Here is a 27,961-nt window from a genome sequence, read left to right as displayed (position 1 = left end):
AAGTCTTGTGTTGATTTCAAGCCCTATGAAGGGGAAAAAACTTACCTGAAATTTGAGAAGCTGGATGGGTAATTTTGTATTAACAGACTGGTTTGTACCACGGTGTTCTATGTGCTTTATGAGCACAGCTTGATTTGATAATCTTTCCAACTGTGTAGACATTCATTTTCATTCTTGCTAGAGTAGAAGTCATGACTATCTGAGCCACATTTCTCTCCCAAAGCCTGATTGCATCATAGTGGAGATAAAGCCAGTGCAGACAGACTAACCAGGCAAAGGTATTACCTGCACTTGAGGTTTTCTTAATATAAGAGAACAATATTTTATTTCCATTTGCATGCCAGCTACTGAATAGAATCCCTTTCTTGGCACTCCTTCAGGGAAAACAAGCACATAACTTCCTCCCGGTGTCAGTTAGTGATAGGGTATGTCACGAGTGTGTTGGCATTAGCATGTAACTTCCTCCTTGCTTTCAGATGCAGAGTCGAGTTTACCTGACCAAATGTTGAACCCAGCAGCTTCTGCCGCTGGGCAAGCCGCCGCGGGCTGCCTTTGCACTCAGGGGAGAGGAGGTGACTCTTCCAGGGCACAAACCATCTCAGCTAAAATTGAGGTGTAAAATAAATCTGGTGACTCACACCTCAATTGCCCGTTTCTGTCCAGAGACTCTAACAGGCACCTGGGGAGCTGGCTCAGCGGCATGTGCCAACAGTGACCATCCAGAGTTAGGCCAGAGGAACCCCCGTTTGCTGGGTAGGACCATGAGGAAGCTGGTGACACCACACTTAGTGTGTGTGTCTAGGAGCCAGTGTAGATCCCCTGGGGTACGGGGACATGGTGCACAGCATTTTTTGGAAGATTTTTTTTTTTTAACACACTGCGATGAATTATTTCTGAATGGACATGAAAATTTAGGATTTAAATCTGTGTTTGGGAACTCAGCCTGGGAAGGTGATGCAACCCAAGCTCACTGGAGGCTGTTCAGCACCTTTGAAAATTGGACCACTTATTTAGGTACTTTGGTATACACATAATCAGGCAGCTCAGCGTATGAGGCTATAAGGCACCTACTATACTCTTCTGTGCTGCTTATCTTCTGCTCCTCCCCTCCCTATATTGGTTGAGCTGGGACTACCCAGAGTTGTAGAGCAAATATTAGATTTGCCATCAGCACCTCCCTTAAGAGACATGCAGCCAGTTCAAGAACACGGATGTTCTGCCACGCAGCAGGGATGACTCTGCCCTCCAGGGAGAGCAAAATGAAACAAGGAAGCCAGCTGCACCTCTGGGACAGGGACTCATTGCTGGGCTGTGGCAAAGCAGCAAAGGCTCATGTTGTTTCACATTCTGGCATTATAAATCAGCAGTCTGGACAAGAATAAGAAGACTGGAAATTTCAGGCAGGCAATTCTAAAAAATATTATTCTGTTACTTACACCTTGATCCTGCAATTGAATGGACAGATGCCATGTCTGGGTCTTTGTCTTACAGGTGCTGGTCTTATGTGGGAGACCTTCAGAGTGGCCAGACAGTGTCTATAGGAGAGAGGTGTGACTATAAAGCCATAGTGGAACATGAGCTCCTGCATGCCTTGGGATTTTACCATGAGCAATCCAGGACAGATCGTGATGACTATGTTCAGATATGGTGGGATGAAATTATCGAAGGTACACTGCAGGTTTGAAATGATTGAGAATTATCTTTAGATGCATGTTCCTTTTAACAATGGCACTACCACTTATTTTCATTAACTGCTATTATAGGATGCATTAGTTTCTCTGCCAAAATGTCTCCAGTTAAAATTGACTGCCTACATGTTGACAGCTACAACAATATTTAGTCATGGGCAAAGCATTTTGAAAAATTTTGTACTCATTTTTATTTCCAGTCTTGCCTAATCATGTCTTTGTGTATGTCTTTGACTAGGTTTTGCGTATGCCTTTGACAAACATGACGATAGTTTCCTTGATGACCTCAATACCCCATATGACTATGAGTCAGTCCTGCACTATGGACCATACTCTTTCAACATCAATAGCAACATCCCATCCATTACAACAAAAATTCCTGAATTCAATGAGATTATTGGGCAGAGGTTGGATTTCAGCCGGATTGACTTACTGAGGTTGAATCGCATGTACAACTGCAGTAAGTTCATTCTCACACGTGTTTGAAAATCCTTATTCGTGCTTCACAAGAGCATGGATTGAATCACCTGACAGGCATACAAACACTTCACCTTTGGGAGGCTAAAAGAAATGATAGTTCTTATGCAGCAGCACGCTCCGTGGTGGCTGGATGCCCATTTGTTTACAGAACACCTTTGGAGTGAATCAAGGGTCTAATATCTTTCATTCACATGGACTTCACTGTGAGTTTACTTGTAATAATACTTGTTTCATTCAGGTATGCTGCTAATGAAGATAAAATCTTCAGATAACAGTAGTCTGGAATTGGGGTCTCTGAAATCAGAGTATTTCAAGTTCCTTTCACTGCCTGTGTGATGTTAGATAAGACAATTGGGGTCAGAAGCATGGATGCGGATAATTGTACTTTCCATGGGCAAAGTTATGAAAGTGAATATTCCACTACACTGTGTGGTACTGACATACTGTGTTAACATAAACCCAGCAAAACCAAATATTGGTCCAACAGTAATACAGACAGGCTTAGAGAAAATGACAGATATCTGAAAGAGAAAATTAGCCCTCAGGGGTCAAGTCTGGTCCCAGCAAGGAAGTATCAATGGAGAGCAGGAGAAGGAGATAGATGTTGCCTTCAGGAGGAAGCATCGTTTGGTAACAGAGATGTAGACGCAGAAGCCTGTGTAGTCTTTGGTTACATTAAGAACATATTTACTGAGGTTAAATGCTGTATGTAAGCAGTCTGGGAATGGGGGTGACAGTGAAAGCCTTATTTGATATTGATGGACTGAAATATGTTACCCTATTTCCGGCAGCTTCAAGCCTCACCTTCTTGGACCAGTGCTCCTTTGAATACATCAATGTCTGTGGGATGGTGCAGAGTGGACAAGATGATGCTGACTGGGACCATACGTTGGGCAAACCAGGATATGAAGACCATACCATGGTGGGAAACTGTGCAGGTAGCAGCTCTATTTTTGGATGGTTATTAGACTTTACTATGGTTTTAAGACATGTGAAAATGAAAATACACAGAGATAAATAACAGACATTAGAAATGCCATAGTATTAAGCTTAATCACTGTATATCTGAAGGTAAACATGACTCAACTTTTCAGGTAGAAAGGCTAATCATTTTCATTTTTTAATGTTTAACTCTTCCTTAAACCTCTTTCCTACATAGTGACATCTCATGAAGAAAGGGGAATTTGAGATTTAGCTGCTGCAAATTGGTTGTAGTTCCATTAAAATCAAGGGAGCTCCACCACTTTGCAGTGACTGACTTCAGGGGAACTCCATGGAATTGAGTCAGGTGAGGATCAGCCCTCCTTTTCTGCATGTTTTATGGCATTATGGTGTTTTTCTAGCTTTTTTAGTTAAAAAAAAAAAGCTAAAAGACACTTTCCCTTGGCACAGGAGTTCACTTCAGGTGTCCCCATGGAATACATAATTAGACAAATATCACAAAACACAAACCTTGTTTATAAACAAAGTCTGACACTGAAGCTGATTCAGGATCATCAGAATAGCAACCTGAGTTTCGGCAAAGTGACACAAAGCAGGAAGCAACCACCCTCAGAAGACTTTGAGGGCTGGGTGCTGAGCAATACGGAGCCATATCTGCAAAGTGTAGCGGCTGCTAATTTAAAGTTTGTTCGAGCTGCACCACATAAGGAGGCTGAAGAATAATCCGAGAAATAAAGCAGCTGTGATTTCCCCTCTTCTGAGGAGAGTATTGCAGGGATCCTTTTGATCAAGGCTTTGGCTCAGGCTGCGCTGATTCAAGCATATATTGAACAAATATGAATGTATTGAGTTCTGCAGTGTATTGATTGCTGTTGGGATACAGGAGTTGTGTAGGGTTTGTTTTTAAGGGCAGTGGGCAAGAAATTGAACACCACAGAGCAAGTATTGTGCAGACACTCCAAAAGTCCTCCAGCAGAAAAGCTTTTTTTTGAAAGTCAGGTGCATGCACCTGGCTGTGCTGCGTACAAGTGGTCGCAGTCAGGCACATCTGTTTCCAAACCACAAATGGCAGTCAGTCACAGAAGTCCTCCACGGTGCAGGAGAGGGGAAGAAATACAGAACGGAAAAGAAGGCTGTTTCTGTGGGACTTGTTCCCAGGGAAGCGAGAGCAGGAGATGGCTTTGGGCAGTAACAGATCTTGTCTGTAACCTGTGGTTATAGGAAATTTGCAGTCTGTGAGGAGGAGAGCGGCCGTGTCGCAGGCCTGGCATGGGTTCGGATGTGCCTGGGCGAGAGGGCAGATCTGGGGGAAGGCGAAAGGCCACAGCCAGCGCTCGGGAGAGCCAGCGAGCAGGACGCAACACGAGTGGGGGGGTTGTTTACATCCCAGGGCTGGCGAGGAAGGAACAATTTCTTGTTTGTGGGGCAATGAGCCTGTTTGTCTGTTGTTCGATGGGCTGTTTGCTTGCAGTCTGCAGGATGTGTGGTTTGCTGACACTGTAAAGACTGTGATGTGTGATAGAGCATGTGGCTGAGGAGCTGACAGCCGCTTCCTGCCCTGCGAGCCTAGCCACAGACAACTAACTGCCCATCTTCATTGTGGGAGAAGAAGAAGATGTAAACACCAAACAGCCAGCCTTCAAACGTTCCCTGAGAGCAAATGGGTCAGCAGATAGTGGAAAATAGGCAGCTTGCATGGGTGTTTGTAGGGGAACTTAATGCAGAATGCCAGCAATACCTATGGAAATGCACCCAAGGTGAGGAGGTGAGAGTGAAGCTCAGACTAGGACTAGGTGGTGGTTTCAGATCCATCGTTGTCTGCAGGGTCTCTGCTGTTGGCATCACTCAGCTCCTGAATGGACAGAAATCTGCAAACCCATAGATGCAACCACAGGGTATTTGGGGATCCCCAATGTGATGCAGCTTGAAAATGTTCATGCCACCAGGATAGATATTTCCTGTAGATATGGGAAATATTGACGCTATTACTGCTCAGCCACCTTCAAGAGACCGATTTAAAATTGGAATATACAGAACAGGGCTGATCCAGAGAATGAGAGTGGACTGAAAGTGGTCAGCCTCTGTAACCAGGAAGATCGCAGGCTCAGAAGAGGCATTGCTGCAGCCCACAGGTAGAACTGCAGGCTAAAAGCGAAAGAAAAGAAATATTTGAAACACATTAGCATGAGTGGGTAGAAGCTGGTCATTAAATAATTATGGCTAGAAGTTAAAAAATACTTTACTCATAGCAGAAGTAAAGCAAAAAAAGTCTTCAACTACTTTTATGGTGCAGCCTGATAAAAGGATTACATTACATGACACAGTTTCCAGTGAATGTAGAAGACTGAATGCCACGACCTAACAGGACCCTTCCAATGCATTCCCAGTTTGTCTTCAAAAAAATCCCTAGCCAGGTCCATTCATTTATATTTGTACATGTTCACAGGATTGGCTCATGTACATTTTGCACTTCATTTCTAATGAATGGAACTGAATGGTTACTCCATTTAGTCAACTGAACACTAGTTTGCAAGCCATATTTCAGTGCATTCTCATTTTAATATGGATTTGCAATGTCAAGAGAATTCTCTTCTATTGATTTTTGTTTTCTACTTTGAAAATAATTTTCTAACCAGGCAAGTGGAAACTGTACTAAAGCTTGTTTAGCACTGGAGTTTCATTACTGAATGGAGCAAAAACTCGTATTGCATCACTGTGTTATGTGTTTCCTAGATGGAGGATATTTCATGCACTTAGATACAAAAACTGGACATGCTGGTCAGTCAGCTCTTTTGGAATCTCGTATCCTTTATCCAAGGAGGAAAGAAAAATGCCTTCAGTTTTTCTACAGGTTAAATGGAAGTGCACAAGATAAGCTAGTTATCTGGGTTAAGAAAGATGATGGCACTGGAAACGTTAGGAGGATGGAAAAGCTGCATACTATCACAGGTAGGTGAATATGTTTCTTTTGTACCTGAAGTGCTGATGAACTTTGATGTAAGTCAGACCTGGGATGGTTTGTTGTACGATAATTTGCTTAAATGCCCCTGTAAATCTAACCTTCATTTCCTTTAGCTGAGTAATTCCAGAGTTAGTGCCCATGAAAGCAGAATTTGACCCAGCAGTGGTTTCTTTAAGACCATTCTTAGATTAGTTTGGGTGCAGGGCATCAGACAATCCTCATTCAGACAAACAGATCACAGGAAGCTTGAGGAAGACCCAGCATGATTTAGGATTGTGCCCTGGACTTTTCATTCTTAAATAGATTTATTTCTCCCTTCAGGTGATGGAGACCATCACTGGAAATTGGCCAGCATTCCCTTCGGTGTCCAAACCAAATTCCGCTATGGGTTTCAGGGCATCAGAGGAGATCCAGCCCAGTCTGAGGGGGGGATTGCCGTCGATGACACCAGCCTGACAGAGACAAACTGCCCCACCAACATCTGGCACATCAGAAACTTCACATCCCTTTTTAGCAGTACTTCAAAAGGCGATTATATCATAAGCCCTGTATTTTACAGCTCGGAAGGCTATGCCTTTGCTTTACAGCTGTATCCTCATGGAAGAAATACTTCACCTTACATGAATTACATGGGGATTACTTTCCATCTCTGCAGCAGTCAGAATGATGGCCTTCTTGAATGGCCAGTCGGACACAGACAAGTTATCTTGTCTGTTTTGGATCAAGACCCTGATGTAATCCACAGGATGTCCCTCAGCCTTAGCTTTACTACAGACCCAAAGCAACTAGTATTTGGTAAGTCAAAGTGCATCAGGGAGAAATATAGGAATGCAAAGGTTTTCTCAAGCTGGAGAAAAATGTTGAAAGCCAGGAGACTGGGCTGGATTTGTTCTGCATGTAACACTAGTAGGCTGACTGCTGATCAGCTTTAATTACTTGTATATATTTGCACAACAGGCAGAAATGACACGCTGCAGTGGGACAAACCATCAATCACTGGAAGTTTTTCTTCTTTCTGCAACTGTTATATGAGCCCAGGTGTTGGCTGGAATACCTTCCTGACACACAGGGAGCTGCATTGGAAAAAATTCCTTAAAAATGATGATCTTTTCATCTTTTCAGATTTTGAAGGTATAGTATTATCAGAATCCCCACTGGAATAGAGCACGTACATAGTATTCTGTTTGTAAAGAAAGCACAAAAGATGATGCTGATTAACAAACATCTAGAGTCATCTATTCCAGGGACCAGGTTTTCAAATGCCTAGTGATTTAAGGGCCCGGATTTTTGAAAGCCCAGCATGACCCTTTGAATAACTTTGATTCTCTGATCTTGGAATACCAGATTATCAGGACAGATTATACTTCTGTATCTTGAAAATAAGCTTACTTAATGGTGCTCCTATTTGCACCCACCCCCAAATCACTTCCTACTTAAGAAAATCCTGGTTTGAAAATGAAGGGGTTGTTTATTGGACCATGAAAAACAGAAGGAGTTTTTGATCGAAAGCCTTTTTCCTGAGGCTGCAGTTTTTGCCAGGAACGCATTTAGCTGCTCTGCTCTGACAAAAGAGGCAGGGGAGAGGAAGAAGGAAAAGAGCCGTCTAGTGCAGTCCTGGCACGCAGGCACCTCTCTGAGAAGGCCAAAGGGACTGTGCATGCCTGTCCTCTGTGACACAGCCCCATCTCAGATGACTGGGTTCATCTCACCTCATGTTAGCTGTCCAAAATTGAGCTTTCTAGACTCCCCTGTGGTTCATTAGAGAGCAACGGGTACCTCTGGGGAGCAGTTCAGCCCATCCTAAGGTACATGCAATGAATTGTTCTTCTGATGTGCTGATCTCCATTTGCTGCAAAGCAATCCATCACTGATGGCTAATGACTGGTGAGACAAATCCCATCACTCTTCTGGGACAAGTTTCCTTTGGGCAACGGCAGTGCCTGGAAAGTGGAAACACTGTGCATAAACGAATGATCATGAAACCAGTTCTGACTCTAACACAGTGGTGAGAGCACTTGTCTCAGAGAGAAGAAGCCAGTTTGGAGTCTGCTGTGAATGTGGTGGCAATGGCACATGAGCCAGAATCACCCCACGTGGCCAAGCCTGCGACCCAGGCTAGGGACTGTCCTGGCAGGAGGCTTTCTCCCTGGTTCATCATGAAACAGTTTAGCAAAGTTCTTGCTCCTTGCACTGGAGAATGGAAACACTTCTGAAACTGCGCAAAGTTTTGCAAGGTGGGAAAACTGCTTCCCATGAATCTTTAACCAGGAACGTGTAGTGCTTAATAAACACGCAAAGGGAAGTCTACATTCCTGGCATACAGAAAGGCCCAGCTTTTATGCAGGCTATGTAGGGCATTTGGCAACTCTTCCAAGTCCCCTTTGGCAATAAGAAAAGCAGCTGAGGCCTGATTCTGCTTTCCCTGACAGCACTTTGTACCAGGAGTAATTCACTGAGGGCAGTTCAGTCCCTCTGTGTGACGTGGAAGCCAGTGAGCCCGCAAGCATTGGTGAAATGGTATCTACAAAACTGAAAGCCTTGTTAGGAGACTGCAGTTAGGCTCCAGTTATGATCTGGTTCAGCTTAATTTCCAGATGTTAAATTCAATATGGTCACCTTTATAAAGGTCCAGCCTCTGCATTTTAATATTCATTTTGAGACCAGAGGCAGTGTTTCATTACCCTCTGACAAAAGTTGCAGGTTGCCTCTGTATAACCACTGAGGGTCTGCCCCATCCCTCCCACCTGTTCACAAGCCCTTCCACCCTCTCTCCTCACCTCCCAACCCAGTTTCAGATCATCTCTGACCCAAGCAACCTCCTCGCTTGCCCCAGTCTCCCTCCAGTTCCTATCTGAACTCAGTAACCCCAAGATCCCCCACTGTGCTTGACAAAGGCACAAGCTGGAGCTCCACGCATGTCTGCTACTCTCTGCCTCTCCAGTTTCCCCTCTCAGCTATTTTCCTGGGCACTTCTGCAGCCTCTGGAGCTATTAGGATGAGTTATTGTTGCTTTGTTACTCGCCCCTGACAGTCAGCCTAACACACACGAAGGAACTGTACTATACTCCATGCATTACATTCTTTGCTGTAATCATCTTTTCTTACAGATCTCACCCCTTTGATTACATCGGAAGTCCTAGTCCATCACTGAAGTGCTCTGAAGCTCTTCACTGCAATTGCAAGCAACTACAATTCCATCCATTACAGATAAAATACACTACTTCAATTAAGCAGCTATGTTCTGTGGCTTCTTCATTTTAAGACTTTGAACTAAGCTTCCCTGCTAGTTTTAAGAGAGTAAACACATAGGCTCAACATAGATTATTTTGGCCCAAGTAGCAAAGTTCTTCTCTCAGTTGTATCCAGTCTTTTTTCTTCCTACATTTTGTTCCTTTTGTTTCTCTCTGCTGTTGACAAGGCTTCCTTGTCAGCTTTTGTGTTTGAAGTCTCTCGGTCCAGTCTCGCCTAGCCAAGAGCACCAGTGCTTGACTTTCCAAGATCCTGTTTCCAGATCTTACATTCCCCCATGGCCATTACAGCTTCCACAAGTTCAGCTTTCTCTGATGCTCACTCCCAAGTATCCATCATGTTAGGTTATTGCCTAAAGAATGGTATGCTTTATCTGCTTCTAGACCCAATTAACATTATCGACAAGTTTTCAAGAAAACAGTATGGAGTTTGGTTGGATTTGGGGATGCAACTGGGGATGCATACATTGTGCACGAAAGGTGCTATATGAATATGTTGTATTGCATTACTATAACATGAGGCGGCTCCAAAAAAAATTGTCCTCTGTAACCCCAAACACATGCCTGTGTAGAATGACTGATCTTCACACATCCTCTTTACTTTTTTGGGTAGTCTTTAAGTTAAGGGAACTTAAAAACAAGTGTTTTTCAAGCTACTCCGATTTGGCTTCAGGTTTTTGTTCTTTTCTCACATGCACTGCCACACATCTACAAATCATGGTCTTTGTGCTGTGTTTTGACTCTCTTTGCTTGTCTGTGAAAACAGCTTGTACGTGATGTACTTTGAGACATGCTTCTCTAAGTCTTATGTGTAGGGCTTTTGCACGTGACTAGGAGCCACATGCACACACAGAGACTGCAAAAATGAAACTGATTTGAGGAAATTAGTTTAAATGATGCCTGCACATTTGGGATCTCTAAGGTTGAGGGTAGCAAGCATGCAGGCTAAGGTCCAAATTCCCAATGAGACTTACATACAGATCACGATATTCATAAATTCACAGTCTTACTTCACCAAAATAAAGTACAGGAATGTACAAGTACACATATTTTGTTATAGGGTTCCTTAAAAACAGTTGCTGCTAATACAGCATTTCTACTATGAACAAAGAATCATATCTTTAGTCAGTCCTTTCTCAGTTTAGCAATTCTCAACTTTATCAAACAGGGGCTATATTCCCAGGAATTCCTCTGACAAAGGGGTCTCCCAGAATCTGGAAGACTATCCAACTATAATTTAAAGAAATTTACAGCAAGGACAACTGGCTAAAGATTGAAGTCTCTGAGAGCGTTAGGAAAAGAGATGGAAAAAGTGTGAGACACTGAGTGAGAGAGAGAGCGCTTCACTTTCTCATATGAGTAAAGTGCGGTGATGCCTGTCCTTAAATTTTGTGGTAAGTGGAGTCAAGGTCCCTGGTGTCAGGTTGGGACCTGCTTGCTTTCCTTTCTTTCTTCTTTGCTTCTACTTCCCTCTCTCTCCCTTTTGCTATGTGCAGGCCCCATATTTATACAAAAAACTTACATTCGTTCTTATGGAGTCTTTTTAGATGTACATGTGCTACCAAAAAGGGGCTCCTATCTTAAAAGCTCTGTTTGGGGCCGTACTGGCAGAGAATAACCAATTGCTGTTCATTCCCTAAGTCAGGGGAGAGGTCAATGGCTGCTGCTCCTGGGAACAAAAGCAAGTCTCCAGAGAGCCATTACCTTGGAAATCCCACCCAGAGCAGGATCATCAAGAGTTTACAGGAGCTCTTTCTAGCTCTTTCTAGGTAGTGGGAGTTGTCCACAGAAGGAGACTGTATGATCATGAATGGAAGGAGAATTGCACTATTGTGCAATCCCATCCCATGCAGACCATAAGTTTTGCAGTCCTTGAGCTGGCACCGGAGAGTGTCCAGTTGATTCAGAAGCATTTGAGATTGACTGCCAATCAAGCCCATTTACTCTTCTTTATTGCCAGAGCTCCTGCCCAACTCACCCTGAGGCATGGTTGGGCTCAACAAAACATTTAAGCTATTGTCCACTTTGTAAAACTTTATAAGCATCATCTGTATAGATGGGGGAAATTGCTGGTTGATTCTCAGTTGAAATACAAAGGTTAAATAGCAAGTGAAGAACTAGGGGACTAAAACAGGACAAAGAAGAAAATGAATGGACCAGGAAACTAAACAATTTCATATCACCTTCAAGACAATATTTTTAAAATGTGCGAGTTATCTGAAAGGAATGATGCCACTATTGAAACGATCCCATGTAGTGGGGGGATGGTGGGTCCGACAGACCATGTTCACTTTGTTAGGTTTATAACATGTGCCTCAATAACATTTTCTCCTGCTGATTCAGATCTCAGATCTCAGTTAGCCCATGAGCCCTCCCTGACCTATGTCCCCTCAAAAAGAAGACAGCAAACAGCAGAACAAAAATTTTCAATCATTTTTCAAGTTTGCAGGGTAGCATGATGAGGAGTGGGATTACCTCCTCTTTCCTACCTGTAAGGTCTAAATCCTCTCTCAAACTCTCAGGAAAAGAAAGGGGCATTGAGCTGAATGGCCAAGGAGCTACTGGTGTGTGTGACCATCTCTGGAGGGCAGGGCTGGCATGTCGTGTGCTGGGGCATCAGTCCTGGGATGGAACCAGCCTTGGGAAACCACTGCCAGAGAGTTCATAATTATTTCTCTCTTATCTCTAAGTTTTATAATGTGGTGTTAATTATTAATTGAAAACAATTAGGGGCCAAATTCTAATACCACTGCAGTGCCAATAAACCCATGTGGACTGAAGATCAAAAGTTATCACATTCCCATCTGTAACATTTCTTCAAAGTGGACTTAGGTAAATGATAATAACAATGCCATCACGTGTCATTTAGCAGGGAAACCATGCTACAAAGGTGGAAAGCTTAAAGCTGGTTGGCTGATGTTCTCTGAAAAGCTCAGTGGCATGCCCTATAAATTGCAAGAGATGAAAGGGACCAGTTTGTTTTTCCATCGCAAAAATGGGTTCCACCAGCTTCCTGCCCTGCCTAACTCTCCTATTATATTATGCTTATGTTACTCCAATCTCTGTAAGTAGAAACCTGGTTTCTACAGTTCTCTCTCATTCCAGAGACCTATTGTACCTTATACTGGCTGTATTTTACTCTCTTTCAGGTCAAGCATCTCTCCAGTGAAGTTGGTAAGGACTCTGAGCTGTTTTGAGTACTGAAGCATTTTCTTTTGCTTGCTGTGTCACCACATCTGAATGCATTATTTTTTGTCCATCTTACAGCACAAGACGCTGATACTGGTGAGATAGTCAAAGACATTCCAGACATAAACTTAGGTGAGTTCATGTCTAAATTCTCATGCAGTCCCTCTGAGAAAGTCGTAAGCAGAAAGCTGAAGCTTCAGCATAGTAAAAAAGAGGCGGGTGACTGATGGTCAGGAAGAGAAGACCATGGTAACACAAGAAATAAACAGATATAATGAAGTGGGCTCCAAATTATCTTCCTCAGGCTGTTTTGCATAGACTCTTGAAATTATCCTAGGCTTCAAGGCACTTCAAGGCTTGGATGAAACTGGGCATCAGGTTGTAACTCTATATAAATGAGGGATGCAGATGTCTTTCACTTGAGGCTGTAATATGCTGTATCAATAGGAAAGGCTTTGGAGTCCCACTAGCGTTTCCCCCCATCTTTATAGGTGATTTTTATAGAATTTAACAAAGTGGACAATAGCTTATATGTTTTGTTGAGCTCTATATAAGCAGTAAGGTAATCAAAAGGAAAAGACACAAGACACTGTACCTTCTTTCTCTAATTTTTTATGCCCTGTAATGCAAATTTCCATATGTCCTTTGATGGTATACTACACAATATTGCTTACTGATGCATTATTACAAATTGCTATGTTCTCTAGAGTGTTGTTTCATCATGTGACTGTTGCCACTGGCTGGTAACAAGCAAGAGGTTATCACACAGACCACCAGATTTCTGCCACCCAGAAGCAGCCATTGCTGAGTAGTAAATATTGAGTAGAAGCTGCTCTCACTTTGAAGCCAGTGTAAAGAGAGGCTGATCCTTCTTTATTTTCTGTAAATGCCTGAGGACATAAAACGTGTACAATTCATAAATAGGTTCAATAAGCTTTATGAATTAAAATATATTTGATATTTCGTTTGAATTGTCTTTCATTATACTGCTTTTCAGCTGCTGGACTGGACCTCTTTCAGGGGGATATCTTGCTCCCAGTAAGTAATGCAAAATGTTGTAGCTATTATTTGTCCTAATTGTATTTTCAGTACAAATCAACCCATCTTCCTACAACAGCGTAATCATCAGCTGTTAATTCTCTTTTCAGCAAAATCAGCGAAATGCCCTAAGAAATGAGACATACAGATGGAAGTTCCCCATTCCCTATATTCTGGGTGATAACCTAGGTAATGCAGATACTTTATTCAGATTTTAAGTCCAAACCCTGTTTGCACTGGAGTCACTGTGAGAAAAAATTTGTCTTTTTCAGAAGGGCTCTCCCACATTAAAATTCACTAATAACAACACTGCTCCTTTACTTGAAGATGAAATTTTTCTTCTACACCTATCGTAAAAACATATAATTTAACCAAACTCGATCACTTTTCCTTTGGTCCCACATGTATATCTCTGTCTACTTCTCACTTCTCTGGGGTGAGTGATCTGCAGTATGTTAAAAATGCGTTCCTGAAATATGTTTTCCAGATCTGAATGCCAAAGGAGTCATTCTTGAAGCACTTGAAATGTTCCGTCTGAAGTCTTGCATTGATTTCAAGCCATATGAAGGAGAGACAACCTACATATTCTTCAGAAAAGAAAATGGGTAAGGGTTATATCAGTTCCTGTTTAGTTTTGCTCTGCAGAATTAGTTGGAATTCATCTCATCTGACTTCCACAGTCTGAAGGTTTAGTCTAGGCTTGTTGTCTAAGCTCCATTTATAGTCAGTGAAGAAAAAGAGGCCACCAAGAGAACAATTCATCTCATTTTCTTAGACACATAGTTTAGAAGCAGCTGCCTCCTTCTGCTGGCCACAGAGGATGCTGAGATGATGAACCTGGAATGGGCATCTAACATTTAGATGGCTCCTCTTTGATGAGGTGAATCCCAGCCATTCCTGGGTTGTCTTCAGCAGCTGCTACTTTCCTACCTGTGGATGTTTCCATTTCACTGGTGCGTGAAACAACCTCTGTGTATATTCTCTGAACTTGTTCCTGGGCTACATCAAGAAGTCCCCAGTGAACTGCCCGAGGAGCTCCTTTCCTCCTCAGCATGCTTGGCATCTGCCAAGCTGTGGAGAGGGGGCTGGATCCTTACACAAGAAGATATGTTTTCTCATCCCAGGCCAATGTATTGTATAGTTGCTCTTAAAAAGGACCAAATAATGCTAAAACCTCCCAGCTACTGGTGATCTTTTCTCTAGCCCAGGTGATTGAAAGAAAGCTCAGTCTCCCTTGATGAGTTTGCTGTTTCTATCTATGTACTGTTTCTTGTCATGTTTCTTGGCAAAACAGCAGCTGATATAGGACAAAACTGCGGATCTCAAAAATCAGGGGTGACCTTGTCTAACATGGAGGGTATGTAACATGCTGGCCTCATGCATGTGATAGCGAGTAAGTTTTCAGGGCTCAGGCTGCCTTCATTCTGCAGAGCATCAAGGCACACAGTCAACAATTAAATAATAATGTATATATTTGTTTTGTATTTAAATCTTTTTTGATATTACTTTAAATCCAGTGAGCAGATTGGGACCTTAAATGCAGAAAAGAATACTTAATAGGCAATGAAATCTCTTTCTCAGGTGTTGGTCCATGGTGGGAGACCAGCAGACTGGACAGAACCTCTCTATTGGGTCAGGGTGTGACTACAAAGCAATTGTGGAACATGAGATCCTGCATGCTTTGGGATTTTACCATGAGCAGTCAAGGATGGACCGGGATGATTATGTGACAATCTGGTGGGATGAAATTCTTGCAGGTTGGTTTTGATCTTCAAGCCAAATTTTATGAAGTGCAGACTGACGGTATCTTCCCCCCTAGTTTTTAAAGCCTTCTTAAAGATGTGAATTTAGTGACATGGGGCCACACCTGAGAACCCCTGTAAATCAATCTGTAGATGAAGCATGGTTTCCATGGAGTTTCTCTGGTGGAAGATAAGGAACAATCTAAGCCCAGAGGAGAGCAGTGCTCTTTGCAAGTTAGGAGGCTTTTTTGCCCCTTGGCTACAGGACTGGTCTACTCTCTGATTTTGAACAAAACACTTTCCCTCTCTAAGAGACTGTTTCCTCTCTTGCTGTGTAATGTGAAATATGATCTTCTGGGATGGTGTGGCGGGACTCCAACTTGTCCTGAGTTTTAAGGCTCTGCCACGCCCTCTTCTTTAATGTCAGGTCCTCTCAAAGTCTGAAAGGGTTTTATACTCAGAGACTCAGGTCTTCCAGAAACTGGAAAGATTCTCTTTGTACATAAAGAAGCTTCAAAGAGACTAGATCAGATGGGATACATAAAATAGGGTTCTGTCCCACTCTTTCCTGCCCACTGTGTCTCTGCAGATCCTTGGTTTCATGTTTAGTTTCATCAGATTTGGTAGCTTTCTGAGTTTCAGCAAACTCTCTATAGTCCTCCTGGTCCCTAGGTAGTTTCTCCTTTTGTCTCCTCTGAGGTCTGTCTCCCTTACTATTTAATGATAACATATGTGAAAAAGAGTGAATGGTAGTCTATAACATTCTTAAGGGCATGCTAGCAAAGGCACCAAGTGTAAACTCTTCTCTTGCTCCCAGTAGTGGTGCATTGTGACACCAGCGCAGCTAAATTGCCCTGCTATTGCTTGTGCTTCATGTGGACAAACAGATCATTTTGGTCTTCAGGGTTATGCACTTGCCATCTTTGCAAATAAGTGTAAAATACATGTGACATAGTGTGACAACATGCAAATGAATAGGATCCAGAGAGCTCTATGTTCTCACTTGGATAGATAAGAACTGCTGTACAAGCTATCTCTTCTGACCTCTAAGTGCAGTATCTGTTATTTTGTATTGCTCCAAGCTGTACAGCCATGTGCATTCATACTTGCCTCTGCTCGGTAGCTGCATTCTCTTTTGGGGTGGCTGAGCAGTAGATGGGATGTGGATGTTGATGATTCTGCAGACCGTGATTTTTATTATTATGAAAAGCACTAAAACCAATTCACCTTATTACTAACTTGGTCTCAACTTGAATCATGGTGATGATGATGATGGTGGTGATAATAATATCTAGAGCCTGGCTTTTGGGACCCATTATCCTGTGCACTGTAACTAACCACCTCTTAAACCAAGAGTTTTATAATGGATTGTTATGAGCTTCATGTTGTACAGAGCTATTGAAAAGCTCAACAAAACAGTGCCACTTCTCAATGCAGGTATTTTTTTTCTTTATTTTCAAAAATACCTTGTTGGATACTCTCACTTTATTTGTGGTGTATTCAGGAGCCACAAAAATGAAACACCAAAAGAACGATACAGATAATGCACTTCAGTGTAGCATTATTCTGAATGTAGTAAGTCCTGGGGCTAGTCTGATATCATTACAGTCGATTCCTACCTTCTATAGGTTTCCATCCATACTACGTAATCCTATTTTCCAGTGAGGAAAATACATTAGGTAGAAAACTAACTGTAGCTATCTGAAAGAACTAAAAGATTGGAGATGGAACAGAAAGGTTAGTCTGATGACCTAGTTTGCATTGGATTTAGCCAATGGGCAGAATTTGTTTCTTGTGGCTTTTGGTTTAGGATTCAGCTCACAGACTAATACATCTCAACATAGACGTCTGCCTCTATGTGTCTGCCAATGAGCTGTGTGTCTAAGCATGCGTTAAGCATGCATGTCTAAGACTGCGTTACCATGAGATGAGTCACTCTGGTCAGATGAATTCCACTGTGTTTGGGTCAGCATAGCCTGGATTTACTGTATGCTACAGAGGAAGGCACAAACCCCAAGAACACAAACAGCTTATCAAGTCTTCATTCAGGCAAGGCGCTTCAGCCTGGGTTTGTGGTTTTTTTTACCTTGTCCTGAAATATTATCTGCTCCTCTAAAGGGGAATATAAGGCTGGTGTGTCTGTCTGTCCATCTGTTTCCTCATTAATGATCTGAAAACCCAAATTTAATAGCATGGTAACAGTTTTGACCATAGTGCATTTCCATAAACTTCAGTGCAAAAATCTGGCTGATTAGAAAAAAAGATCTCTTATTCATGTTCCTGCTGACAGAAGAGCTAATAAGCTTATTAAACTTCAGAGAAAACACACAGGAAAGCCTAGGAAATGAAGTTGCCTTCTCACTGAAGGGTTTACTTCTTTTAAAAACATCTAAAAGTTACTCTTTGACTGATAAGTATCTTAAAGAACAGCATTATTACATAGGGCTGTGTTTTGCCAAGATTTTATTCCCAGCTATAAAAAGCAATAGTACTTGATTAGCAAGATTCTCACCCTTTTTGATAAAAGGTCCAGTTCAAGTATCTGTAAGAAAATAACCCCCAAGCTCTTACATAATCTCGAGCCTCGAACTGAAGACCTTTGTGCTCAGTATAGAGCTTCAGAAGGGAAGGGCAGTTGTACACAGAGAAGCTGCAATTATCCACTGCGTACAGTCATGTGCTGTTTCTTCCTGGAGAGAGAATGAACCCAAATATTCTGGAAATATTATCTGTGGGAATGCTGGGAATCTCTCTTTACTTCCACACTGAAGTGTGTGAAATGCTCCCTCTCTCTGCCTCAGAGGATATTTCCACAGTGAAAAAGAACCCTTTCTCTTAAAAGAAATGATTTCACCAAGGAACCGCAAGAAACGTGTTTCCATAAGACTTTTCAGAAAAAATTTTTGGTTAATAAAACAGAAACATGCAAATGGGTGTGACTGTAGCAATACCATCAATCTAGGGTAAAACCTCATTGCCTTCACACATTCATACCGTGTTTTTTGCACTGAAGGACAGCAGAGGCTGGGGGCACTCCAGAACTGCCATTGCTGTCCCCTCGATGAGTGAAGGGCTCCTCCTTGTTCCTATGGGATCTAATATCCTGGGAAATTTTTGCATCAATGTTCACAGAATCTGGAATGGAGTATATTCATCTTTAAATTTATTCCTTCAGGATGTTTACCAGGGACCATTAGACAATCTAATCTGACCTCCAATATATCATAGGTCTTTATGGCTGGCTTATATTTGATTTTGAACTTACAGAACTCACGTGGGGGCAGGAAACTGCAATCTAAAGATGTTTTGTTGTTCAAATTACCTCATAAACAAATCACATCGAATTTGAACCCTTTATCAGAAAGCAATTGCTTTTGGATATATCAATTCTACCTCAGAGAATTGTATCCAAGGGGCCTGGCTAAATCCATTTCTTTTCTGATTACTCTAAGAATGAACCACTTTTCTGTTCTTTTTGCAGGCAAGGAACACAACTTTCTGAAGTATGATGACAGCTACATCACTGACTTGAACACCCCCTATGACTATGAATCAGTGATGCACTATGCACCATTTTCATTTAACAAAAATGAGAGCATCCCCACAATCACAGCGAAAATACCAGCATTTGATAACATCATTGGGCAACGTCTAGACTTCAGTGCCATTGACCTGGAAAGACTCAATCGCATGTATAACTGCAGTAAGTCATAATTTAAGTATGGCAAACTGTTTCCTATATTTACACTTTAGCCTGCCTGATTTAACTCCCTTAAGTCTCTAAAAACAAGAAAATTCTTCTCAGGTGCTCTTGAGGCAATACTGAAGAGGGCCTGTGGTGCAGAGACTCAGATTGTTCATTTCTTCCTTGGCTCTGGCTTCTCTTTGGCTCTGCCAACTGTCATTACTTTTGTAACAGTCCAGTTAGTCAATGAAAGACAGTTCATTCCCATCTTCCCTTCCATGTTGCTCCTAGGGGCTCAGACACACAGTTGTGTTCTGCTGGTTTGTGGGCAGTTTCCCTGTGCCTCTGTTGTGAGGTGAATGCAATTGTGCTTTGTTCTCTTTTACTGAAATTTAGACCAGATGCATAATTTTGCACCTGGTATGGGCTAAGTCTAGAGTCTGCCATTGGTTACTCAGCTGGTTAAAGATGTTATCACGACCTGTATTTTTTAGCAAGAAATTATCGTCCCCACAGCTCTGCCAACAGGAACATCCACTTGCAGGCAAACTTAGCTGAATTGACCTAAGCTAACTGGACAGACTTTGCCTGAAGTGGGTTAAACCATGCTCCTGAATCCAGGCACCCAGGTGAGCCATGGAGACTGATAACCTCCAGCAGTTAAATACAGGAATGGGATGATAACATCTTTAATCAACACCACTGTTCATAAAGTGACTGTGTCTCCAAGACTTACAAGCAGGCACAGAGACAGCCACCAGCAGTCACTCTGTTTCAGCTGATACATGCAAGTTCGTTAAGCTTCTGCAGTATGGTGGGATCGTGGTATCTTTACGCAGGGAATCCCTCTGGGAATTAACCTTTTCTTCTCTTGAATCCTTGTCTTAGGACTCACATCTGCTGTGATCAGGTCTTCTGTACATGATATCTATACCAATATAAACAAAAAAACAAATCAGAGTAGAAATATCCAAATTTTGTTTTAAATGGGATACTTCTTTGGGGGTAACCATGTATGCGTTTTTTTCAGCTTCCACTCACACTCTTTTGGACCAGTGTGCTTTTGAGTTTGAAAATATCTGTGGCATGATTCAAGGCACCAGAGATGACCTAGACTGGGTCCATCAACAGAACAGTGCTACAGGGCAAGAAGACCACACACTTGCTGGGCGTTGTAAAGGTAAAGCCAAGTAACAGAACACTAACCCATAGAAAAGGGGTTAGCTGGGGTAATGGTCACTTGTGCATATCTGTGCTGGGCTGTTCGGTTTAAAGGAAGGTTTAGAGAAGTTGTTAAAGATGTTATCACTGTAGTCAATCCTCGAGAAACGCTAGCATTGGCTACTCTGAAAACAGAATATTAGATGACTACATTCAGGAGACTATCCAGCAGACATCTTAGCTGTAATGTTTCTAGTTAAGCAAAAAGTCTCTTTCCTTTTCACATGTCTTGGCACTGTGAGTCTGAGCTTATATTCTCTTTAGTGTTATTATTAAGCTTTTTGAACATAGTGCAGTGTTCTCCAGAACAGCAGTATAAAAGGGAACAAAGAACCATCTGAACTGGAGTCCTTTTAAATATAGCCTGGAAGAGGATTTACTGCAACTTTCAAAGTCTGAGTAAGAGTTATATTGCTACATGATAAGAATGAAATAGCACTCATAAACCACTGATAAATGTTGCATTTGCAAAGTGAACAATAAGTTAAACTTGAGGAGTACATGCTCTGGAGGTAGAAGAAAGTCACGTTTTGTGATAATGTTCTTTTAAAATGTTAATTTGACATTTTTCAAAGGAAGAGAATCTCAAAAAGAGTGGAGTCAGCTCCAGTCACAGTTGCAGGTTGCTAGTTTACAAGTGAAAGTAAAGATTAAGCAAGGGCATGATTTGTCATTACTTAGTCAGCAGAAACTATTACAGACTTCAAGAAACTTTGGTGGAAAAATTTGCCTAAGTATAGAATGCAAGAATCATGGCCCAAAGCACATTCAGTTGTGCTTTTTTATTCTTTGATGAGGGAAGAATTTGACTTGTCATCAGGAAGAGAGTCTATTCCCCTTATGTTGAACCAGTCACTGGAAAGAAGAACAGAGCCTCAACCTCTCATAATGCTGGTAGTTATCAATCAGGTGTGAGAGTGAAAATTAACTCAAGAAAACCATCTGACATCTTCTACAAGAACATGCTCCTAACCTTCCTCTAATATTTTTCCTTCTTTCTCCTTTTTTTTTTTGCATTATATAACTGTTACTGAAAAAGAGTTCAGCTGAGTTGTTTGATATTATCGGGTTTGAGCCTGTCTAAAATAAGTACTTAACTTGCACTTACGCTTTAGCATCTAGTGACTCAGTTAGCATAAAATAAGTAACCGTGTTCCCTGAAGAGTTAATGGAGAGAGGTAGGTGCCTTTGAGGATCTCCAGAGTGCCTAAATGAATTGCCAGGTTAGGGAGTGCCTCTCCTTTTGAAGGCCTTCAAAGGCTCATTAACTCCATCAGGAATTTAGATACTTTTGGAGAACTGCTTTTGCAGCTATCTCAAGTGGGGGCTAATTTTAGGTTTCTAACACAGATGGACCATATTTAGCTCAAACAGTCGCCAATCCAGTGTTTTTTACTTTTTCCTGGCCTACCTGAGGAAGGGAAAGTACAGCTTAATGGTCAGAGAGAGGACCTAGCAGCCAGACTTTTGCTTTGATCCCTGTATGCCCTTGCTGAAGTCCCCAAAGACCATATCCTGACTGTCTGCCATAGGTGCTTAATGTTGCCTTTGTTAATGTTTCTCTTTGTTAACAAAAAGGAGATAAAGTCTAGTTCCTCTGGGGCTTTGATACTATAACACACTCCACAACAAAGTTAGGCACCTGAATAAGGCTCACAGCCCTGTCTCCCACTTGGAGCAATAGTAATCATAGATCCTACTTGCTTAACAGTGCATATAAAGCAACTAGGCACCCTTGACAAAGTTTCCATAGGGTATGTGATCAAAGCATTGCTACCAGGTGGGAGGCAACAGAGAATATTCCCCAGACCTGGTTAGAAGGAACATGAAACACAGAATAGCTCTGAGAGCTCCACTGGCCATGCAGGTGGCTGTACTGTGATTATGCAGCTGCAGGTTTGACTGGTGACGCCCCAGATGCTAGCTGCAACCATGAGAGTCCAAGAAACCTGCCCCAAGAAGAGGAGGCTTTCACACAATAGCTAAAAGAATTTCACTTAATAGTGTAATCATAGACTGTAATGAATAGCTATAGAGCAATACAATACAGATAAGATGCGACAAGGTCGTGTGATACCAAGATAAGAAATGTGTGCAAATGGTGAATTTGTGAATGTCAAATCAAAACAAAGGTAAATATAAGGATAAAGGTAGATACTTCAAATCTACGTAAAGATCACTTCAGAGAATGTTAGTGGGGAATTAAATTAGAGGGGTAAAAATTCTTACCCCAAATCCCCAAATTGAGGAGCTAAGTTTTGAAAAGTATTTGGACAAGCTGTAAAAAGGAGCTTCTCCATGTTCAAGGTCAGGAGAGTGCTAGTTCAGTGTCCAACCCTTTTTTATTATCTTAATCACTGATACAAAATTATCTTATTCTTTATAAGGTAATAGCATATGAACATATCACCTTATCTTCAATCTAAATCAAGTAATAATTATGTCTACTAGTTACTTGCAGTTAGGTTGTTTCCTTCAACCCTTCTCTGTGTGGAAGGCCCTATATCATTTTTGTCTCATATCTTTGACATTTCTGAGGCATCTAACTTCCAGCTAAAGCAACTGACACAAAATTGACATAAGGAGCCTGCAGTGAGTTACAAACATATATATGCTAAACTACTAGTCATATTCTTACCTTGTTCTATCTTAACTGGTTATCATATACTGTTTCCTTCTGCTATTTATGTCAATTACTACATTTAGGCCTACTAAAAGAGTGGGGTTGAAATGACTGGTTTCTACTATGCAGCTAGCAGGAAAGCTGGGAAGAGACACTGATACTCTGCACTTTCTTCCCAGATGCTGGCTATTTCATGTACTTCAGTACCAGCTCTGGCCAGGCAGATGAGGTGGCAGTTCTAGAGTCTCGAATCCTTTATCCAAAGAGAACTCAGCAGTGCCTCCAGTTCTTCTATAGGATCACAGGAAGCCTTTCCGACAAGCTGGTCATCTGGGTCAAAGAGGATGATGGCACTGGAAATGTTCGCAAGATGAGGAAAATCCAAACCTTTCAAGGTAATTCTGGAAATATGAGGAATATACAAAATATTGGGAGAGGAAAGGTTGATTTACTGAGTTCAGGAATATGGTGAATTGGCTCAGAATTCAAAAGGTGTTCCCTAACCTACCAGAAGAGCATCTTGCAATCCAGCTAATGATTCTGGTATTGCAGAAGTGTATGCGTCAGTGAAACTGTGGCTTTTAATAGTGCAATTCAGGTGGTCCACAGCAGAAGTCACAACTTTCCTGATAATATTATGTTGCACTTAATGAATGGGACCCCAAACTTTGCTGGAGTTTTATCAGTCTATATTTCCACTGGCCATAATATGATCTGACGCTGACTTGCTGACATGTAAATACCTGTGCTCACATTACTCAATAAGAAGCCCAGGCTGATTTTTTATATGGCCAGAAATGAAAAAAATACAGGTAATTTTGGAAATGTGAGTTCCCACTTTGGGTGATTTTGCTGCATAGGACAAATCCAGCTACCGTGGGACTATGCATTTAATGCTGTCAAAACCCAAGACGTGATAACCTGCCTATACTGAGCTGCTGGAATTTCATGGAAGAAGGACAAGTTCATGAAAAACTGGTGGTAATACTTGATTCCAACATCCTGGGATACTTACTCCCATCTGTTTGTTATGTCTTGGCCTTTAGCATCTTGCCCTTTGAATTAGAGACTGTCATTCACTAATATCTGCATACTTCCTAATACAATGTGTCCAAGGCATTTAGATGATAATGTCTTGTAATGTGAGTATATTGTAATCATAATAGCAACTTAAGATCTCTAGCCTTCAGGACTCTGTGAGAAAACCAGTTGCCTAAAAATGCAGCTTGGATGGATGGATGGCTAGGAATAAGCTGCTTCATAATATGACTAATCATGCTGATGGCAGTTTTGCTTTTCTTTTACAAAAGCGGATAATGACTATAACTGGAAAATTGCCCATGTAACCCTCAATGCTCAAAAGAAGTTCCGATACCTCTTCCAAGGACTAAAGGGCGACCCCAGCTCTTCATCTGGTGGGATTGCTATCGATGATGTGATGCTCACAGAAACACCCTGTCCCACGGCTGTGTGGGTCATTCGGAATTTCAGCCAAATCCTCCAAAACACATCGAGCAGTGTTATTCAAAGCCCTCGGTTTTATAGCCCTGAGGGTTATGGCTATGGCATAAGTTTGTATCCCCACTCCAGAATCAGTGGCTACACTCGGATTGCCTTTCACTTGTGCAGTGGAGAGAACGACGGTGTTCTGGAGTGGCCAGCTCTGAACCGCCAGGCTATCCTCACAGTGCTGGACCAGGATCCTGACATCTTGAAAAGGATGTCCGCAAGTAGAAGCTTCACCACAGGCAAAAACCATGTTATCTCAGGTAAGTGGTGTTTGCATGAAAATGGAAAAAATGATGAAAAAGAAAGCTAAGGAGTCTGAGCCACAGGATTGAGTGCAGGATTCAAAAGTTGGGCAACTTTGTCTGCCTTTCCTGATTTGGGCCTTTTCCCTGTGTATGACTCAGAATTCCTGTCTATTAAAGGCCATCTGATGTGAAAAGTGTTGCAAAGAGGGTTGTTGTTGTTATTATGAAGAATCCATGGGATGTCTGAGTTTGACTATCTGAGTTTGACACAGTTCTCCTGTGCCAAAGAGTTGCCAAATCCCATTCTATCTGCAGTTTGAGAATGTATTTCCTAGTTTCTGTGCTCTTTCATGTTAGTGCCCAATATGATGAGTGTTACGTCAGCACATGATAGTGCAATGTCAGCAGGGTGCTGTATTCCAGTGCTAATACAACATTAATTAAGTTAAAACTACATTTTGGGGGCTCAGTTAACTTGAATATACATGGTCTGAAAGCATAGGGTTCACACTGTAGCTGTATTCAAGGAACAAAATACCTGCAAACACCTGTGAGATCAGTCTGCAGCATTTGAAACTTATCTCCCTTTGCTGGGTGTAGACTGCAGGCTACAAACTCTTTCAGATAGGGACTGTCTTGTAGCTCCAGATTTATATCGCATGTAGCACCACTGTTCTATGTCCAGGCCTAGGATTCCCTATGGGTGTGGTAATTCAAAGAAATAAGAAAAGGACAATACTGAATTTGCTGCAGAATAAAATACTAGCGATGAGTTTCCATCCGTCTTTACTTTTTCCAGTGGAACAATGGTACATGCCTTTTCAGTAGGAAGTTTTAAATTCCAGGTATGATTTTTTTTAACACAATCATAGCAATGAACAAAACCCATTAGACTCTAAACCATAGGTGCTTAAAAGCTGAATGTGAGCACTCAGCCATGCTGAGGGGTGTCCTTATGCAGGAGGGTGCTCTTAGTTGGTGACAACAGGGAAAGTAATTTGAACTAGTTTAGCCCTCAATGAAAGGAGAGCTGTGGAATTTAAATGCCCTCACATGGGCTAAGAGTCCTCATGTAGACTATTTCTAAGCACCTGCTGGCACCCATAGTTTGTCAGTGCTCTGTGACTTCTTTGGGCATCTGAGCCCTGAACTTGATTTTGCAGCATAAATCCTGTTTAATGTGGGGTAAAAGTCATGTCATACTTCCAGTTTGGAAGATTTTATGGTGCTCATTTCTCACCCATACTCTCTTTGCAGACGCTAACACAACCTTAATATGGGAGAGACCATCTATTGTTGGAAAATTTGATGCCTCATGCAATTGCTATAGAAGTATAGACTGGGGGTGGAATAACTTCATATCCCACAGCCAGATGAGACGGAGAAGCTTCCTGAAAAATGATGATCTGATTATTTTTGCAGAATTTCATGGTAAAGACTCTTTTCTAGCTTCTCCTTACAAAAACAAGTGGATCATCTCTTTTCTGTCTCTTTTCTATCTATCTCTTTTCACATGCTCAGTCAAATAACTATTGTCTCCAGTCTCTAAGCCCTCTTCTCTTCTAACAGGAAGAACTTTTAAAAGGATTCGTTCACCTTAATTTCAGCAGGCAATATCAACTGAAGTGTTTGTGAGTTCAGAGGAATCTAAATGGCAATGATTTATTGAGGGTTAACTTCTTAGGCACCTTTAAGCACCCTAACCAGTAGCTATCTCCATTTCTAGGCATGTGAACATATTAAAAAGCCTTTTCCATTGTGTTTGTTTTCAAAAAGAGCAGTCACACTTATCACAGTCTTCCAAAGCAGGAAATGCTTCTGATTTACCTAACTAGTTACCATATATTCAGTATTATTTTCTATTTTGTGCTTTAAATATGCAGTACTTCCTGTGGCACAGCAAGAGCTCTCTAAGGGGCTTATGGACAAGGAGTCTCCTCCAGTCCACAAAGCAGCCTGTGAAGCTCTGACACAAAGAATACTGCATAGAATAAAACCACTCACTGTTATCTGACGTCCTTCTCTCCTCTTTCTTTCTTTAAAAGATCTAATTCACCTCAATAACACTGAAGTCCCTGTAGAGCCTGCACAATCTTCCATCACGGAAGGCCTCATTCTCGAACGGCACAAGAGAGCAGCCCAGGATACTGAGCCTGTTCAAGACTGGCTTCCTTATCTGCAAGACCCGTGTAACCCAAATCCTTGCCAGAATGATGGAGTCTGTGTGAATATCAAAGGGAAAGCAAGCTGCAGGTACCACTGACCTCTCCCCTGTCAGCCTCGATTTTCTTATGAACTAAGTAACACAAGTGATAAGTATTCAGAGCTACAATCCCCAAAGATCTGAGCTACTAGGTTTTTAGGCAACAGCAGGAACAAAACACCTCACTGCAGTGACTGTTTTTTACTAGCAGCCCCAGGAAAACCCTCTCTGCGGTGCTTTTCAGGGGATGTAAATAGCCTCCCAACAAGGTGGGGATGTTGTGATGTGAACCTCTCTAATGGGAACTGCCCATGCAGAACAGTGAGTGTGGGACCTATAGGTGGGTCTATAGGGTGGGACACAATCCCTGCTACACATGAATCTGTGGTTTATTTTCGCAGGTGCCCATCAGGACAAGCCTTCTTCTTTACGGGTGAGAGATGTCAGTCAATGCAGGTCCATGGAAACATCCTGGGACTGACAGTTGGTGGAATTGCTGGAACCATTGTCTTAACCATTGTCCTCATTTCCATGATGGGCAGAAGATAAAGAGTTGTAGGGGGATAAATCTCAGTCCAGTATTTTTCAAGACTTCAAAAGACATCAGTTTGCAGTGAAAAATTTTAAAATACAACTTGTAAAAGACCAGTCCGCATATGAACGTTGAAAGCAAAACAAATAATTTTGTAACAGTTTATGCCTTAACATGCCTGATTATCTGGCTGGACCTGACCATGGGCAAAGGATAGTTACAGATCCAATTACCTTCTGCAAGCTGCTCCAGCCAGGGGAGTCCCCCACGAAAGTTTTCGAGTTCATAAATTACCCAGGTTTATATAACAAATGACAAAAAAATCCATAAAGATGAATAAAATTGCAAGCCCTGCTTGGTAGTTCATGTGTGAGACAGAGAAACAGGAATGAAGCCATGTGGCTGCTCCTTATTCATCTGCAAGATTTATGAGAGGAGTTGCCATCATTTCATGCAAGCATGTCTGCCCTCAAGTTTCCCCCCCTTCATTTCTCCTCTCTCCAGATCTCTTTCCCCCTTAATGATATACAAAGCTTCCATGCAGAGGGACATCACATGAAAGCATCCAGGCAAGTCCTGGTTAAATCCTCTCCTCCACATAATTTTGGTGGTGCTGGACAGCAAGTTGCCCCTACCCTGGAATTACTTTACCCT

The 27,961-nt window shown here is 41.9% G+C and overlaps 2 protein-coding genes across 3 annotated transcripts; both read left to right on the top strand.

The window, feature by feature from the left end:
* Positions 1–34: 34 nt before the first annotated feature.
* LOC106495190 (meprin A subunit alpha-like) lies at positions 35–9,245 on the top strand. 2 transcript variants are annotated; one of them, XM_067294379.1, is made up of 8 exons: positions 35–90; positions 1,492–1,667; positions 1,927–2,148; positions 2,960–3,106; positions 5,844–6,059; positions 6,394–6,867; positions 7,030–7,203; positions 9,180–9,245. In XM_067294379.1, exons 1-8 carry the CDS (start codon positions 65–67, stop codon positions 9,221–9,223), a joined length of 1,479 nt encoding a protein of 492 aa, XP_067150480.1. In that variant the 5' UTR covers positions 35–64; the 3' UTR covers positions 9,224–9,245. The 2 variants fall into 2 exon arrangements, with proteins under 2 accessions (XP_067150480.1, XP_067150481.1); XM_067294380.1 differs by lacking the exon at positions 5,844–6,059.
* A 3,070-nt stretch (positions 9,246–12,315) lies between these two features.
* On the top strand, positions 12,316–27,779 carry MEP1A (meprin A subunit alpha). Its single transcript, XM_013955611.2, has 14 exons — positions 12,316–12,384; positions 12,470–12,494; positions 12,588–12,641; positions 13,507–13,547; positions 13,658–13,736; positions 14,035–14,152; positions 15,129–15,304; positions 18,771–18,992; positions 20,005–20,154; positions 22,998–23,213; positions 24,129–24,587; positions 25,830–26,003; positions 26,618–26,825; positions 27,177–27,779. The coding sequence occupies exons 1-14, from the start codon at positions 12,316–12,318 to the stop codon at positions 27,322–27,324; spliced, it is 2,139 nt and encodes a 712-aa protein (XP_013811065.2). The 3' UTR covers positions 27,325–27,779.
* The last annotated feature ends 182 nt before the right edge of the window (positions 27,780–27,961 follow it).

The sequence above is a fragment of the Apteryx mantelli genome, chromosome 3 (assembly GCF_036417845.1).
Source record: "Apteryx mantelli isolate bAptMan1 chromosome 3, bAptMan1.hap1, whole genome shotgun sequence".
NCBI lineage: Eukaryota > Metazoa > Chordata > Aves > Apterygiformes > Apterygidae > Apteryx > Apteryx mantelli.
Note: the sequence above shows the minus strand (reverse complement) of the source record. Positions and strands in the feature narration are given on the sequence as shown.

Excerpts from the sequence above, each read along its gene's own strand:
- LOC106495190 (XM_067294379.1), top strand. The coding sequence starts at position 65 with ATGGGTAATTTTGTATTAACAGACTG. Across the intron at positions 91-1,491 it reads AATTTTGTATTAACAGACTG|GTGCTGGTCTTATGTGGGAG; the intron begins GTTTGTACCACG and ends TTTGTCTTACAG. Across the intron at positions 6,868-7,029 it reads CCCAAAGCAACTAGTATTTG|GCAGAAATGACACGCTGCAG; the intron begins GTAAGTCAAAGT and ends TTTGCACAACAG.
- MEP1A (XM_013955611.2), top strand. The coding sequence starts at position 12,316 with ATGGGTTCCACCAGCTTCCTGCCCTGCCTAACTCTCCTATTATATTAT. Across the intron at positions 12,385-12,469 it reads CTTATGTTACTCCAATCTCT|GTCAAGCATCTCTCCAGTGA; the intron begins GTAAGTAGAAAC and ends ACTCTCTTTCAG. Across the intron at positions 14,153-15,128 it reads TTCTTCAGAAAAGAAAATGG|GTGTTGGTCCATGGTGGGAG; the intron begins GTAAGGGTTATA and ends TCTCTTTCTCAG.